Source organism: Phragmites australis, chromosome 18, assembly GCF_958298935.1.
Source record: "Phragmites australis chromosome 18, lpPhrAust1.1, whole genome shotgun sequence".
NCBI lineage: Eukaryota > Viridiplantae > Streptophyta > Magnoliopsida > Poales > Poaceae > Phragmites > Phragmites australis.
The window spans coordinates 27,739,076-27,754,066 of NC_084938.1; the positions used below are offsets into that span (position 1 = coordinate 27,739,076).

Genomic DNA, 14,991 nt, shown 5'->3' on the forward strand with positions numbered 1-14,991 from the left:
CATCAATGGTGACTTGGAAGAAGACATCTACATCAAACAGCCCCCCCCCCTGGTTTCATCAGCAAAGATGTACCACACCAAGTACTGAAGCTGCACAAGGTGCTATATGGGCTCAAGCAGGCTCCCCAAGCCTGGAATTCAAAGCTTGACGCCAGCTTTCAAACATTTGGCTTCTATAGGATCAACATCGAGAACGACATCTACGTGTGTGGCGACGGCATGTCCTGGCTGGTAGTCAGTGTCTATGTGGATGACCTGATTATCACGGGAGCAGCCGACATCAACATTGCCTTCTTCAAGCAGGAGATGAAGAGCCTCTTTCACATGAGCGATTTGGGGCTTTTGTCACACTATCTAGGCATTGAAGTGCAACAAGGACAGGACATTACCACTCTTTGTCAAGCCTTATATGCTCATAAGCTAGTTGAGAGGGCCGGCATGGCAGGATGCAACTCTTGTCAAACACTGATAGAACTTTGATTGAAGCTATCCAAGGCAAGTTCAAGTGAATTGGTTGATGCAAAGCTCTACCGAAGCATCATGGGTAGTCTCCAATATCTTGTGCACACCCAGCCAGACATATCTTTTGCAGTGGGATATGTAAGCCGGTTCATGAAAGCTCCAAGACAAGATGACCTCGATGCAGTTAAACGTCTTTTGTGGCATATTGTAGGGATGGTGAGTTGTGGTGTCTTCTACCCGAGGCATGAACAAGGTGATCCCCATCTTGTCGGTTTCAGTGATTCTGACATGGCGGGTGATGTTGACGATAGGAAGAGTACATCGGAGGCAGACCAATCACATGGCAATCTTAGAAGCAGCGCGTGGTAGCGTTATCCTCTTGTGAAGCTAAGTACATAGCCACTGCCGCTGCTGCCTGTCAAGGTGTCTGGCTCTCACATCTAATGAATGACGTTCTTGGAGGTTGACAATAAGTCGGCCATTGCGCTGAGCAAAAATCCAATCCTTCATGATCAGAGCAAATGCATTGACACAAAGTATTGGAGCAAACGCATTGACACAAAGTATCGCTTCATTTGAGATTGTGTTGATGAGGAAATGTTGATTTGGACTTTGTCAGCTCAGAAGAACAACTTGCAGATATTCTGACCACGCATCAGGTTTCAAGATCAGCATGCCAAGATCTGGGTTATGTGCAAGAATTTGGGGGGGGGGGGGGGGGGTTGACAGGATCAAATCCTTGCACGTCCTGCCAATCCTCCGGTTTCTCAGCTTCGTCAGTTAGTGCTAGTTAAGAGACTGTTACTTTCTGTCATTTACTCGCGCGGCACGATCTCGAGCTAGGGATGGCGTAGCTGTAACAGATCGTGGCGTGCTTAATTAGCGGCTTCATTAGCCACATTAATGTCTAAGATTCCTTTATAAGCAATAGAACACAACAGAAATGTTGCATCGGTTCAGTAGCACCAAAACAGAGAGCTGAGATTTTGAGTGCTTGATCTCCAACAATGAAATCACTAGCTTTGTTTTTTCATCCCAGCTGAGGGATTCAAGCTGCAATAACAATCCGACATGATTTTACCAACTGTGCAAAGCAGAGCAGTACAACATCAGTCCACATATAGGTAGCTAGTGATTACCGAGAACAAGCTGAGCACCGATATCTTCAACTACCCTCCTAGCTGCTCGAAACTACCAAAAAATACAGCAGTAGAATTCAGTTGCTGAATTGTGGCATAACATCTAGACAAAGCTTACAAGCCACAGCGGCATGAACAAACACCTCCTCTCCAAAGGGCCGGTTCGCCTCGGAAGAAATCTTTGAAGAGAAAACAGCGAGGAGCAAACGCAGGGCAAGAGCACTTTGCCCACCTGCACCGTTCCACAAAAAGCAACCAAAAAATAGTTTCAATAAGTTCTGTACATCTGTGGCCGATGCCAAGTGAAGAAATCAATTCACTGTGGAAGAAGGTACTACCCAGGTTGATGCTTCGGTTGACTGCACCGAAGAACTTGGCGCCACCGAGAGAGAACATGTTGGACTTCACGAGCGGCTCATCGGAAACATCGCTGGGCACGTACATGATTCCAGCTCTGCAGTGAGGGCTCTGCAATGGCGTCCCTTAGCTCCGGAAGAAGAAATGGCCATTGTTGATTGAGCGAGCTAAGCGTGCGTGTTTAAGGGAAGGGAAAGAAACTGTCTTGCCTGCTGCGGCAGAGCTCAACGACGACGTTGTCGGGGCCGACAGTGCGGAGGACACGCTCGACGTTGGCAACGGACTCCGGGGAGAGGTGCGAGGTCCCTAGGATCCACACGTCCTCAGGCTCCTTGAAGTCCGGCGGCTGCCACGCCGACATGCCCAAACCGCCGCCTCGGGACGCGCACCAGCGCGCCGGACTCCACCAGGCCGGCCAGCGCCGGGTTATCTGCGGCGGTGGCCTCAAAAAAAAAAAAAAAAAAAACTTCAAGATGGAGTACATCAATTTGGGCCGCACACCAGTCCATAGGCTGTTAATGTTTTGAGAAAGCCTACAGAACGTGGGCCCGTTCCAGCTGATGATTGTTGGAACCAACGATTTAAATTTCGTTCTACAATTTTTTTCATTCCCTGACGAAAATACCGCTCAGAAATGCGATGAAACCTTCCTAAAGCTTGAGACTTTTAATGAAACTTCTATGAAAATGCTGCCGACCTGTTCCCTAGTCTAGTCCTCTTCTTGGGTTTTGAATGGGCATGAGTGGGCTATGTGATGACGTACCTCCAAGGAGAAAAGACTATGTCGATGGAACTTTTTCGAACGGACTCTGCCGATTTTATATTAAAAGGAGACAACAAAACAAAAGAGTTCACTTACAACGCGGAACTCATCTAAGACAATTTGGTGAGTTCATTTGTCCCCCTTCAATTGAGGATGCGAAGTAGGATTCGAACTGCAATAGCAATGTAAGCCATATATGATATCACGGCAAACTTAGCAATAGCAATATAAGTCATGTATGATGTCATAGCAAACTTGGCCATCATGTGTCAACGATAGCGCACGACGGCCAAGAAAAAGGAAAGAAGGCATAAGCTAAGGATCCGTACTTAACTGGGTAAGAAAAGGAAAACCTATATCTGCCTGGAACTGGAAAGAAGGCATAAGCTAAGCTTAGCCGCATATCCACTTACTAGTTGTATATGCCAGGGGTGTTCTTTTCGGTCATTGGTCATTCTTTAGCTGCCCTGCCGTTGCAGCACGCGGGTTTCCATTCCTGGCTGCTGCTGGTCTCGCGTACCGGGAGTCAGACGCCGGTTTCTTGCTTGAATCCACCTTCCAGGGCTGCTGAAACGGATAAGGTTTGTGCTGCCTGTCTGATGAATGCATGATTGTTTGAGGCATTGTCTTGTCTGGCAGAGAGAGACTGAATAAATAGACTGGTAACTGCCCAGAGCAGTGGGCAGATTGATTAGGCAAGCATCTGAGCCATTGATGAGGGCAATGTGCAAGCAAGAGGAGCGTCTGATGAATCGCTAGCATGGAACTTGCCCGAACGAATAACGTCTAGATGCATATGATGATCTGTAGGTGAGCATTTTACCCAAAAAATTAACTTGTGATGAGAACGACTTTACCGATGCTGGCGAGTCAGAAAAATTTTAATACGTTTAATGCACCGACGTAACACTCGGTACAGGTTAGGATCACTCATCTTCCGACGAGTTGATCTTCAGTCTTACACTTATATTCTTCTCTGTATAAAATATTCTGATGCTATCTAGTGTAGATCACCGAACTATCTAGTGAGATCTTTAACCTTCTTTACTTTATCAGAATTGCTTCGATGTGTTCAGTACACATATCCGGTGAGACTAACAATCTTTAAACCCAAAGCTTCAGTGAGTACAAACTTCTCTGCACCGGACTATCCGGTGTGGTCAATTCTCCTGTGACTTTTCTAATTCAATTAAATTTTATCCCGGCTGCAGTGACTTCTTGATGTATTACATCCATAAGATCTATTAACATATATTCTCGATAAATATATTCGTCTCAATGACTATTGTCATTAATCATAATCATGATCTAATAAAGTTATTTTCGCTACATGCGAGAGCAGATCTGATGACATCCTCATCACCAGAGATGAGCAGAGGAGGGAGAACACACGAGGAAGAACCAATCGTGAGATTTAGTGAGAGGTTGAAGGTAATAATATATCATCTGTCGGATCCGTATCCGGTTGCCATGACATGTCAACTAGAAAGGGCGCAATTTAAGACGTATGAAGTTTAGCAACCGCTTTTTTTCATTACTCCCAAAAAAATGCCTGAAAGGAGGTACAGCAAACATGTGATACAACCGACAGGGTCCACTCTCATGTCTCCGCGGCTGCACCTGTTTGCTTTGCTCGCCCACTGGAGAACGACCAAACAATTCGCCCAGCTCCCCTTGCCTTCCTCGCCAACCACAATACAAATACGCGCCCCCAGAACTGCCGTTTCCCCCGTGAAAACCCACCAAAACACCTGAAAGAAACCAACGCTAGCAAATCCTCGGACCACACCACACTCGGTTGTTAACTCACCACCGATTGAGAGCTAGCTAGTAGCCATCGCTGCAAGAGTTCTCTCCAATGTGTCGGCTCAAACAAGAATCGAGCTGCGAGTCGACGAGCTCCTCCCCGGCGTCGACGTCCTCTTCGTCTGCCGGGCACCTGCCGCACGCCCCGGCCGCCTGGGCGAAGCGCCCCGCGGGGCGCACTAAGTTCCGGGAGACCCGCCACCCGGTTTTCCGCGGCGTGCGCCGCCGCGGCCGCGCGGGCCGGTGCCGGTGGGTGTGCGAGGTCCGCGTGCCGGGGCGGCGTGCGTGCAGGCTCTGGCTCGGCACCTTCGACGCCGCCGAGGCGGCCGCGCGCGCTCACGACGCCGCTATGCTCGCGCTCCGCGGGTCATCCGCCGCCGCATGCCGCCGCCTCAACTTCGCCGACTCGGAGCGGCTGCTCGCCGTGCCGCCGCCGGCCGAGCTCCGCGGCGCGGGCGACGTCCAGCGCGCCGTCGCGCGGGCCGTGGAGGGCTTCCTCCACCTGCGGCGACGCGAGGTCGCTGCGCCGCTCGCGGCCGAGGACGCGATGTCCGCCACGTCGGAGCCGTCAGCCACAGACGACGACGCGGCCACGGAGACGGAGGCTTCCTCCGGGGACGTCGCCGCATGCAAGGGCAACGTTGTCCAAGAGACCTCGCGGTTCGAGCTGGACGTACTGAGTGACATGGGAGCGGGCTTGTACTACGCGAGCTTGGCGGAGGGTCTCCTCATGGAGCCGCCGGCGTCAGCGTTGTGCTCCGATGACGGCGATGGTGACGTCGCTGTCGTGTCACTCTGGAGCTACTGGAACTGAAGTAGACGCTTGTACACAACTTTGTTCCTTCCTTTTGGATTCCTAATCCTGCATGCTTTTTGTACGTTTTGCTATTTTGGGTAATGTGAATGGTTTCGGACCATTCTGTTGTCAGTGCCTTCTACCATAGCATGGCTTTCTCCAAATTAAACAGCCAAACAATGGTACTCAGCACAGTTTTTTTTCAAGGACACCTGGTTTTTGTGATATTTCGTTGCTGCATGCGAGATTCCTGTAAAACTTGCGCAAAAAATTAGAACAGTTTCAAGCATATCACTTCATGAAAGCAGGTCCCAAATTAATTTCTCGCAGACCAACTAATGAAACCAGCACTAATTTCATCGAAATTGGTTTGGCATTTTTTAAAGAAAAATGCTAGTTATCTGTGGACAGAAATTGGGGGAGAAGATTTATCGAATTTTGTACCCTAGGATTTGCTTCAAGATCCGAGCGCCCTTCTTCTCTGGTGAGGCCTTCTTCTCCAGCGAAGTTAGGGTTTCGGGTTGGGGTTGGTGTTCGGGATTTTTGTGGGAGATTTGTGGCCTTCGGCTGTAGAAGGAGCTCTGGGAGAGGTCATCGGCCCGACGGTGGTCGCTGGCGGTGGGTGGGGCGACGAGGCAATGGGGCCACTGCCCGCCACATGTGGCGGAGGACCAACAATGGGCTAGTGATGATGGTGGAGGTGTCAGGGATGTTGTGGTTAGCGGCGGGCAGCGATGGAGGGTGGCGGCTCCAGTGGCGGTGGTGCCGCCGGAGCTAGGCGGGGAGGCGGTAGCGGCGGGGAAGCACGGGGAGGAGGTACACCGGGAAGAGAGATCGGCGGAGGAGGGTGGGCCGCGCCGGAGACGGTGATGGTGAGGTGGAGGGTGGTGGTGCGTGGGGCTAGTGGCGACAGCGTCGGGTGAGAGACAACAGTGAGGGCTAAATGAGATAGGGTTAGAGTTCTTTTATATATTGTGCAAGCCAATCTGGATCGTTAAATGGAGATCAAATAGTTCGAAAACGATATATTTTTAACCCTAAATCTTTCAACAGATAACTAGACACTCCCTTTTTAAAAAGGAAGCGACACATCTTTTAATATTATTTTTTTGATAGAACAGTGATTGAAAATTTTTATTTAGTTAATAATTTTTAACCATTAGATCAATATCCAATAACTCATGCAATATTGCATTTTTAAGCTCTGTGATTATAGTTTTAGGCGAGTGCATGTGTGAGTAGAGATTTAGGCAATTCAAAATTAGCATAGATTTTTCTAAAGAAATTGGAATGGTCTGCTTTACTCAAACAAACAAACTATTTTGTCAGTTCATTTAACCCTAAACAATTTTTCATATGATTTTAGCCATGGAACCAGAAAAACCAGGTTAATTTAACCATAGCGACATTTGTCTCTTTTTTTCTATTTCTCACAGCTTATACAAGTAGACTTTTTAGGGGATGATGTGGAATTTTTATTTTTTACATTTATTTTTGAAACATATTTAGTATTTTTTTAATCCATCTTCAGAAGTTCTGAAACTTATGTATCATCTTACAAATTTTCAACCTGTATAAGGGTGAAAAAGTTACCTGATTTTAGTAATTTGGAGGTAGGGGTGGGGTGCCTGACAAAGCCGGGGTAAAGTGAAACATAACTGTTCAAGGGATTATGTGGACCGGCGAAATAATTTAGGGGATGAAGTGGAATTTTTTATTTTTTACATTATTTTTTAAACATCTTTAGAATTTTTTTAATCCATCAACTTTTGTTTATCAAAACACGGAGAAACACATCCAGCAACCATCCGCTAAAGATGCGGCTACAATTTATAAGGGTATGTGCAGTGGTACAGACGATTGCTTGTCTGTTGTCTGTAATACGATTTCATGCTATATATTCATAATATAATAGATAATCTATTATGTGAGTTAGCTGTAAGTAATCTAAATAATATCTAATTATTAAATAATACGTGTAAAGTTAAGATCATAAATAATAGATCACATTTATATAATGAAAAAAAATATTTAAAAGAGTAGCTGTATAATATTTTAGATCATATGTTAATTAATAAATAACATCTTTGTTGTCTTGTTTCTCTTTCCGCTCCTTTTCTAAACAGGTAACGTCACCTTATTATACAGGATAAATAACTCGACGATCAAGTTGCCGTCGTGGTCCACGTATGATCCTCTTGTAGCTTCGGTGGCCAATTAGCAGCCATATGCCCAAAGAAGAAAGAAAACAGCAGCGGCAGCCGCCGCGCCCACCGGCGGATCGATCGAGATACCGGAAATCCGCTGCGGCCGCAGGCAGATCGATCCACGGAGCTGCCGCGCATTGGAAGCGGACCGGCGAACCAAACGGCTGCGTGCCTGTCGCGCGCTGGCCCGGAGGCGAGGCCAGTTGCTGCTGCTGCTCTCTCTCTCTCCCCCTCTCCCTCTCAGGTTTCCGCATGGGGAACTCGGCAACTCCAGCGGTTCGGAAATTTTCGCAAGGTACTTGCGTTTGATATTCATTTTGTACTGAGGTTCGTTTTGGAAAGGTAAGTGAATAAAATTATAAAATATATAGAGAATAAATAGATAGATGATTATTAGGTAGGAGAGATGGACGGCGATGCGAGGGTATTTATGTTTGATATTCATTTGTGTTGATTTTTATTGAAAAGACAGATAAAAATATTATAAAATATATAAGAGAATAAATAAATATATGAGCATCTAAGTAGGAGAGATGGATAATATGATATATTATAATTACTTAATATGCTGCGGACTTACGATTTTCCAACTCCAGCACCCGGTTTGTACTGTACACAAAGGTTCCTATCTGTCGGAACATGCCAAACAGAGTGCAGGACGAACGAAAAGCAAACTTTTTCATCAAAAAACTCGTCATCATCTCATCATTTAAACTCCAAATACCAAAAAAGTCGACATTTTCTTCCTAATCATCAGCATCCAAAGCCGGAGGAGTACCTATATATATGCACACTTGCGTACCCCGCAAACCAATAGCTGCTAGCTAGCCATCGATCGCCGAAGCAAAGAAACACCAAGGTAGCCAGCGCGCGCGGCCATGGAGAAGAGTAGCAACGAGCACCCGGTCTCCCCCTCGGCGTCCCCGTCGTCCTCGTCGCCATCGGGGAGCTGCAGCGAGGGCCGGCCGTCCCCGCCGAAGCGGCCCGCGGGGCGGACCAAGTTCCAGGAGACGCGGCACCCGGTGTTCCGCGGGGTGCGGCGCCGCGGCCGCGCCGGGCGGTGGGTGTGCGAGGTGCGCGTGCCGGGCAGCCGCGGCGACCGGCTCTGGGTCGGCACCTTCGACACCGCCGTGGCGGCCGCGCGCGCGCACGACGCCGCCATGCTCGCGCTCTGCGGCGAATCCGCCAGCCTCAACTTCGCCGACTCCGCGTGGCTGCTCGACGTCCCGCGCGCGGTCTCCGGCTCGCTGCCCGACGTCCAGCTCGCGGCCACCGAGGCCGTGGCGGGATTCATGCAGCGTCACGGAGGCAACGGGTCCGCCTCTTCTGGTCCACAGTCCATGGACAGCGCCACTTCGCCGACGGCGGCCGTGAATGCTGAAACGCCGCCGGCAGTGGCGGCGCTGGAGAATGGCATGCTCGAGTTGGATACGTTCGGCGGTATGGACGCTGGTTCCTACTACGCGAGCTTGGCGCAGGGGCTGCTCATGGAACCGCCGCCAACCACCGTGGAGTGCCCGGAGGACGAAGGATGCGGCGGCGCTGGAATGGAGCTGTGGAGCTAGCTACCATGAGACATCCAAATAGGAGTAGGGGAGTATAATAGAAGATCGCTGTTGTGTTGTGCCCGTAATCAAATTGGGCAGGAAACAATCTAGATTTTTATGCACTTATTTAGTTCTTTTGCATGGTAAAAGCGCCATTCTTTGTGGGCATGGCTAACTTGTAGCGCCACATCTTTGCTGGAACACGCATTACATTTGAATAGGGTGGTTTTGATGGATTTCACGTATGTTACTTTTTGCCAAATTTTACAACTGCTGAGTGCTGAGCTTGTTCAAATTCCCCTGCAGTTACAGTAACTTGAGCTTGCTGCCACAATTGCAATAGGTGGTTTTCAAAACTGATATCTTTAGGCCGCTGCACACACCAAATTTTCTCCTGTTGTCAATTTATGGAGTTGTAGCGCTCAGCAACGAACAGTCTGCATTTTTTTCAAGTATAGAAAGAAAAAAAAGCCCAAGATTTTATCCACCAAACAAAAGGGAACTAGTGTCTATTGCTGCATCCGTGCCTGTCCATCAGAGACGACCGCTCCACGAACTTGCCTTTGGAGGCTGGGAGTCGGCATGCAAGTGGAGCCTGTAGAGACGTGGACGCACGCAGCTCCACTTGATCAGGTAATTGGATACGTACGGCAGCTCTGGCGTCACCGCACCGCACGGCGGCGGCGGCGGTCTTGGCCTCGGGTCTTGCACGCGCAAGCGCTCCCGCCTCGTCGCAGCCCCGGCGATTCGGATGGCCAAAAAGGTAGTTTTTGTCCGCTCCCCATGTTGCTGAAAGAGAGCAGCTCGTCTCCCTCCGTGTTCTTCCTGATTCTCCATGCAACCGTCTGATCGTACACAGGATGCAATTAATTCGAAAAGATCCCTTAAGCGTTAAGTCATGCGTCCAGCCGCCAAGGGAGTTTGATCAGTTGACAAACTCACTCGAGTACGGCTCTTGAAAAGGCGATTGTTGTCGCCTTGCGCCGTCCATGGCTGGGCGACGAGATCCGTGGCCACTACCCTACTCGACTCGACGTCACTCCAGCGACCGTCCGGATCACATCTCTTTTTCTAGAGCTGAGCAGCCGAGCAGTAACATGGGCACCATGCCGTCGCGCACGTCTGCTTCAACGACCGCCGAAGTCGTTCGCAGCTCGGAAATAAGTTGCCCGGCTCGAGCTCTGATGCCGCGGAGAAGCATGGAGAACTCCGCCGGGGACCGGGGGCCCCGTTGGGGACGGCGCTGATGCCAAGTGGGAGCCGAGACGATCCGGTCTACAACAAGTAGACCGCAACGTTAGCATCTCGTGGGCCGGCTCGCGTTTGGGAAGACAAAAAATGGCCGAATTTCTTCACTCTCACGTCCTTCATTTGAACTCAAGACTGCCCATAGATGATAGATCAAGAGCGAACGCACGAACAGGCGTTGGCAGGACAGCAGAAGCAGTAAATAGAAACAAGAAGAGAAACAAGGCACCTGTGTAAGGATTGCGTGTTTTCGCAACGCTTGTCGCTCAACACTGCAAATATGAAATATGGCTCGGTGAGTGACTTCCAGACGATCGAAGGATGATGGAAGGCTGTTGCAAGGAGAATAGACAAACAACTAAGGCGCGAGTTCAACAGAATCGTGATCACGTATTGTTGGAACATATGGAAATAAAGAAACCGATGAATGTTTCAAAATAAGATAGAGGAGCATATCGAGAAAAGAGCGAGAGCGATATTATTCCACTAAGTGCGATTTGTGCGCCTTGTTCCTTGTGTCTTCTGGCTAGCGTCAGTTGGTCACAGATGTTCATTTAGTCCTAGCTAGTTGTTTCTTTCATCTGGCGCCTATCGTGTGGAATTGCCTTTGTGCTCCTCTTTTTATCATATTGAACTTTTTCCCTCTTTTTTTCTAATAAAATCGGTAGATCTTCTGCCATCCTTTCTAAAAAAACATGACACCTATTCCAAGTCCAAATGCCACATTGTCACGTATAGGATCGAGAATGATGATTAGAGAGGGGTAAATAAGTATCTCAATAAATTTCTTTCAAAATTGATGGTCTTCTCCTATTTTAACTCAACGCATCTCAAGATTTAAGCAGAAGTAAACACATAGAGAAAGTTCAAAAGAAAAGTATCAAGGCAACATGACTCCATGCATGTAATATGAACCCTATATTCACTTCAATACTATTCCATATGTCTTAGCACTTTAAAGCTTGCAACTTGCAAAAAAACTAAAGAAGATGATCACCGGACAAAGAAACTATCTAGTTAATAATCTAGAGGCAAGGAAACTTAAGACCCTCTAATATATATGAGTGTGTAAATTTTATGTCTCTAGCAATAAGAAGAACAACTTTTCAAGATAAAAAGGACTATAGCACAAAGGCAAAAAACGAAAAACAATAGGAAAATAGGAAAACTAGCAAGGAAAGCAAGGGAACTAAAAGGAGGAGATTAGAAGGAGATGAGTAAGAGCATATGCAAGAAAATAATCTTTATTAAGCACAGAGGTCAGTTCTATTTTCGACAGATTACAAAGTAATTTCTCTCGCAAAAGCTCTAACCTATTATAAAGACTAAGTCTGTCATCTCCTCTCATTTAAAACCTATCACTAGGCTCTCAAATGGTTGGCTTAATCTCTCTCTACAATTCAACCTCTCTATTTATAGATCTAGAGAGGTATCTTGTCCTTAAATTTTCTTATTCCCAAAATAACTTTTACTGGTAATGTACTCCTACCTACCACCGAGGATTTTAGTCAATTTTCCCCATCCATCCATCAAACAACTATGGTTTTTTCATGACTTAGCTTTGCATCGATTTAAACTTCACGATGATGCCATGTGGCCCTCTAGTCCTCCCACGGTTTTGTAGCCAAACTGCGAAACCCTAACACGCTCTCAAAGTGTGACCGGCCGCCACTTGCTTTGCCTCAAGAAAGTGATCCAATATCGACGCGTGTACTCTATCTTGCGATCTTAACTGCTGGCAAATCTCTCCCGCTTTTGATCCCTCGGGCTGTTTTGTCACTTGCACCGATATTCTCTTCGCTTGACTTCATTAATACACCATCTTTATACTTATCTATTCATGCTTTGCTTGACCTCTGCGTGTACCGCTAGGATCATACTTGACTTCGTTCAGTCTCCTTGATCGTTCAGCATCAAGCCTCTCGCTTGACCCTAATCATCCCGTCGTCGACCGCCAACATGCAACCATCACTTACACACCATAAAACAAACAAACATGTTTCTTCCACACCAAACCATCTCCATATTAACTATAAAAAAATCCTCAAATAAAAGCACATCTTGTAGAAATCATAAACACCAGATGTCACGATATATTCATCCTCTGAACACCTGATCATTCAATGAATATAATCCCTTCTGCGCACTAAAGATTTTACTCTCTGCAAAAGATAACCCGGTGCAATACTTTGATGATTATTTTCACATCACCAGACTATACGATGCATTCAAAGACATCAGACTACATTTTGCCGCCTCCACGTCCCGCTGCGAGAACCCGAAGCGGTGCGTGCTGTGCGGTTTCACGTCCACCTTGCCGCTGCGCAGGAACTCGATGCACAGCGGCCACGTGTCCTTGTACCGGAATATCCCCACCACGTCTGGATCGCCGCCGATGTCAGCGGCACCGTCATCTCGTTGTGCCCCATACCCACCAGGCACACCCTGCCCCCCGGCCGCGTCGCCTCCAGCGCCGTCGACACCGTCTTGCTGAACCCGGTGCAGTCCAGGCTCACGTCGATGTCCGCTCCCATCACCGCCTGGATGCGCTCCACTTCCTCCCCCACGTCCTCCGCCCTCGTCGACACCTTCACGGCCGCGTCCGCGCCCAGGGACTTGGCGACCGACAGGCGGTGGTCGTCTACGTCCACGATCACGATCCGCCCATGATCAGCATGGTGACCAGCCCGATCGGGCCGGCGCCCATGATCAGCACGCTCTTCTCCGGGCCGACGTCCGCGCGGCGGCTCGCGTGCACGCCCACGCTCAGGGGCTCGCACATGGCGCCCTCCTCCGGGCTCACGTTGTCGGGGAGCTTGAAGCACAGGTCGCCCGGGTGGACGATCTGGTTGGCGAGCGAGCCGTGCACGGGCGGGACGGGCGGGATGGCGAAGAACTTGATGTCGTCGCAGAGGTTGTAGCGGCCTCCCTTGCAGTGCCGGCAGCGCCAGCAGCTGATGCTGGGCTCCAGCGCCACGCGGTCGCCCACCGCCAGGTGCTTCACCACGCTGCCCACCTCCTCGATGACGCCGGCGCACTCCTGCCCGATCACCATCGGGTCCTTCACCACGAAATGCACGATGTGCATCTCCTGCAGTTGAACAACATATGCCAGGTTTATTAACCAGAAGAACGGAGTGCTGCTGAAGATCAAAACTTTTTTCTCATTGATGAATAATCAGATTACCCTGAGGTAATGCACGTCGCTGCCGCAAATCCCCACTGCCTTCATGCTGACCCGGACGTCATAAGCGCCCGAAATTGCCAACCAACTTCAGTCACTCCATCCAAAAGTGTGTCCTTCAACAACATGCCTTCTGAGTAGTGAGTACTGACTAAAACTGAGATTGCTTATGAACACGAATGAGCCTGTAGCTGCTCCAACTACCTTGCTCAGAGATTACATATCCAAGGTTGGGCTTTTGGAAACGATCTTTATAGTGCTACTTGCAATTTTCCCCGTTCTTTTGATCACAGCTTTTGGTTACAAGGAAAAGGAGAACATGACTTGATTCGTACAAGAGGAAAAACACCTAAGCTGATCCAGTTTCCTTGATCTAGATTCCTGGCTCATATGTATATTACCCTCGTGTTCGGCATGTGCAAACAAGACAAGATAATGTAAAAAGGGAGAAAACTTATCGGAGCTACCAAGATTTCTGTACTACAGGGGACCAATCTTCACAAGGACCAATTTCCAACGAAAGATTTGCCAGCAAAATCCTAGAACAGAGCAAATAAACAGCAAGATTGCGATTGCCAGAGAGGCACAAACCAAGCGGTGGAAGTTTGAAATGGCAAGATCTTGAGGGTGTTCTTCATCACCAGCCATGCCGAACGAGGATCCTCTGACATCGTATAGCCTCAGTTACCATAACATCGACGTCAGGGATCCGGATCTAGCCATGCCACCATGTTCTCCTCCCCTCGCCGGCCGCCTCGGTTTCTTTCCCTCCCTTCTCCATCTCCCTCTTCCTCTCGCCTCCTCCTCCACCCACTCACTATTCACTCAGTCACTATTCACTCAGTCACACTATATTCAGAGCAGGCGAGCGACGAGACTATTTTATAGGGATAAGTGACGCCGATGCAGACGCACGCTCTCCAGGAAGACGCCTCATTGCAGGTTGTGGATGCCTCCGGGCCACCCTGCATGGTTCAGGCATTAAATCCAGACGTTGGATTGCATACGCTGGGCCTGGATTTGCTGCTGGTCCAGGATTCGAACCAAACAAGTCCTTGTCGCTACCAGGCAGACGCCTCGTTGCCTGGTCGTGCTCACGATATTGTTGATTGAGCCCACTTCACCGTGTTCGCTCGTGGTTTGGGCGTTTGGCTCTGGCCATAAAACTTGCAGTAAAATCTTTGCAACCAAGCACAAATCGACCTAATCAAAGTGTCAAGCGTGTAGCGCTCGTGATGCGATTTACAGTGGACGAGGCCAGTGATTAGAACATGTCATTTATATTTCGTGATCCTGGATTACATGTGCCTGATATCATATCCACGTATCCCTATTATTTGGACCACAGTTTTTAGGACGGCGATCGGCGAAAGCAGCCAGATGACGAGACGCAGGTTCAATTGGACGCCGTCAGTGTCTGCTACCGAACGTGTTCTTCTTCTTGACGTGAGTCTGCTACCGAACGGTTTTTTTTAGAAACGT

The 14,991-nt window shown here is 48.7% G+C and overlaps 3 protein-coding genes and 1 pseudogene across 3 annotated transcripts; 2 read left to right on the plus strand and 2 right to left on the minus strand.

Annotated features, from left to right (window-relative positions):
- Positions 1-1,510: 1,510 nt before the first annotated feature.
- On the minus strand, positions 1,511-2,319 carry LOC133898672 (uncharacterized). Its single transcript, XM_062339346.1, has 5 exons — positions 2,168-2,319; positions 1,940-2,055; positions 1,745-1,833; positions 1,602-1,653; positions 1,511-1,515 (listed from the first exon to the last, which is right to left on the minus strand). Exons 1-5 carry the CDS (start codon positions 2,317-2,319, stop codon positions 1,511-1,513), a joined length of 414 nt encoding a protein of 137 aa, XP_062195330.1.
- A 2,028-nt stretch (positions 2,320-4,347) lies between these two features.
- Positions 4,348-5,612, plus strand: LOC133899264 (dehydration-responsive element-binding protein 1I-like). Its single transcript, XM_062340242.1, has one exon. It carries the CDS (start codon positions 4,580-4,582, stop codon positions 5,339-5,341), a length of 762 nt encoding a protein of 253 aa, XP_062196226.1. The 5' UTR covers positions 4,348-4,579; the 3' UTR covers positions 5,342-5,612.
- Positions 5,613-8,131: 2,519 nt separating this feature from the next.
- Positions 8,132-9,443, plus strand: LOC133899048 (dehydration-responsive element-binding protein 1J-like). The gene has a single exon (XM_062339960.1). The coding sequence runs from the start codon at positions 8,409-8,411 to the stop codon at positions 9,093-9,095; it is 687 nt and encodes a 228-aa protein (XP_062195944.1). The 5' UTR covers positions 8,132-8,408; the 3' UTR covers positions 9,096-9,443.
- A 3,061-nt stretch (positions 9,444-12,504) lies between these two features.
- On the minus strand, positions 12,505-14,398 carry LOC133899235 (sorbitol dehydrogenase-like; annotated as a pseudogene).
- Between the last annotated feature and the right edge of the window lie 593 nt (positions 14,399-14,991).

Bases quoted from the DNA above. Each gene is read 5' to 3' on its own strand.
- LOC133898672 (XM_062339346.1), bottom strand. From the start codon at position 2,319: ATGTCGGCGTGGCAGCCGCCGGACTTCAAGGAGCCTGAGGACGTGTGG. The intron at 2,056-2,167 runs GCAAGACAGTTT...CCCTCACTGCAG, and splicing joins GTTGAGCTCTGCCGCAGCAG to AGCTGGAATCATGTACGTGC. The intron at 1,654-1,744 runs GTGTTTGTTCAT...ATTTTTTGGTAG, and splicing joins ACCGGCCCTTTGGAGAGGAG to TTTCGAGCAGCTAGGAGGGT.
- LOC133899264 (XM_062340242.1), top strand. From the start codon at position 4,580: ATGTGTCGGCTCAAACAAGAATCGAGCTGCGAGTCGACGAGCTCCTCC.
- LOC133899048 (XM_062339960.1), top strand. From the start codon at position 8,409: ATGGAGAAGAGTAGCAACGAGCACCCGGTCTCCCCCTCGGCGTCCCCG.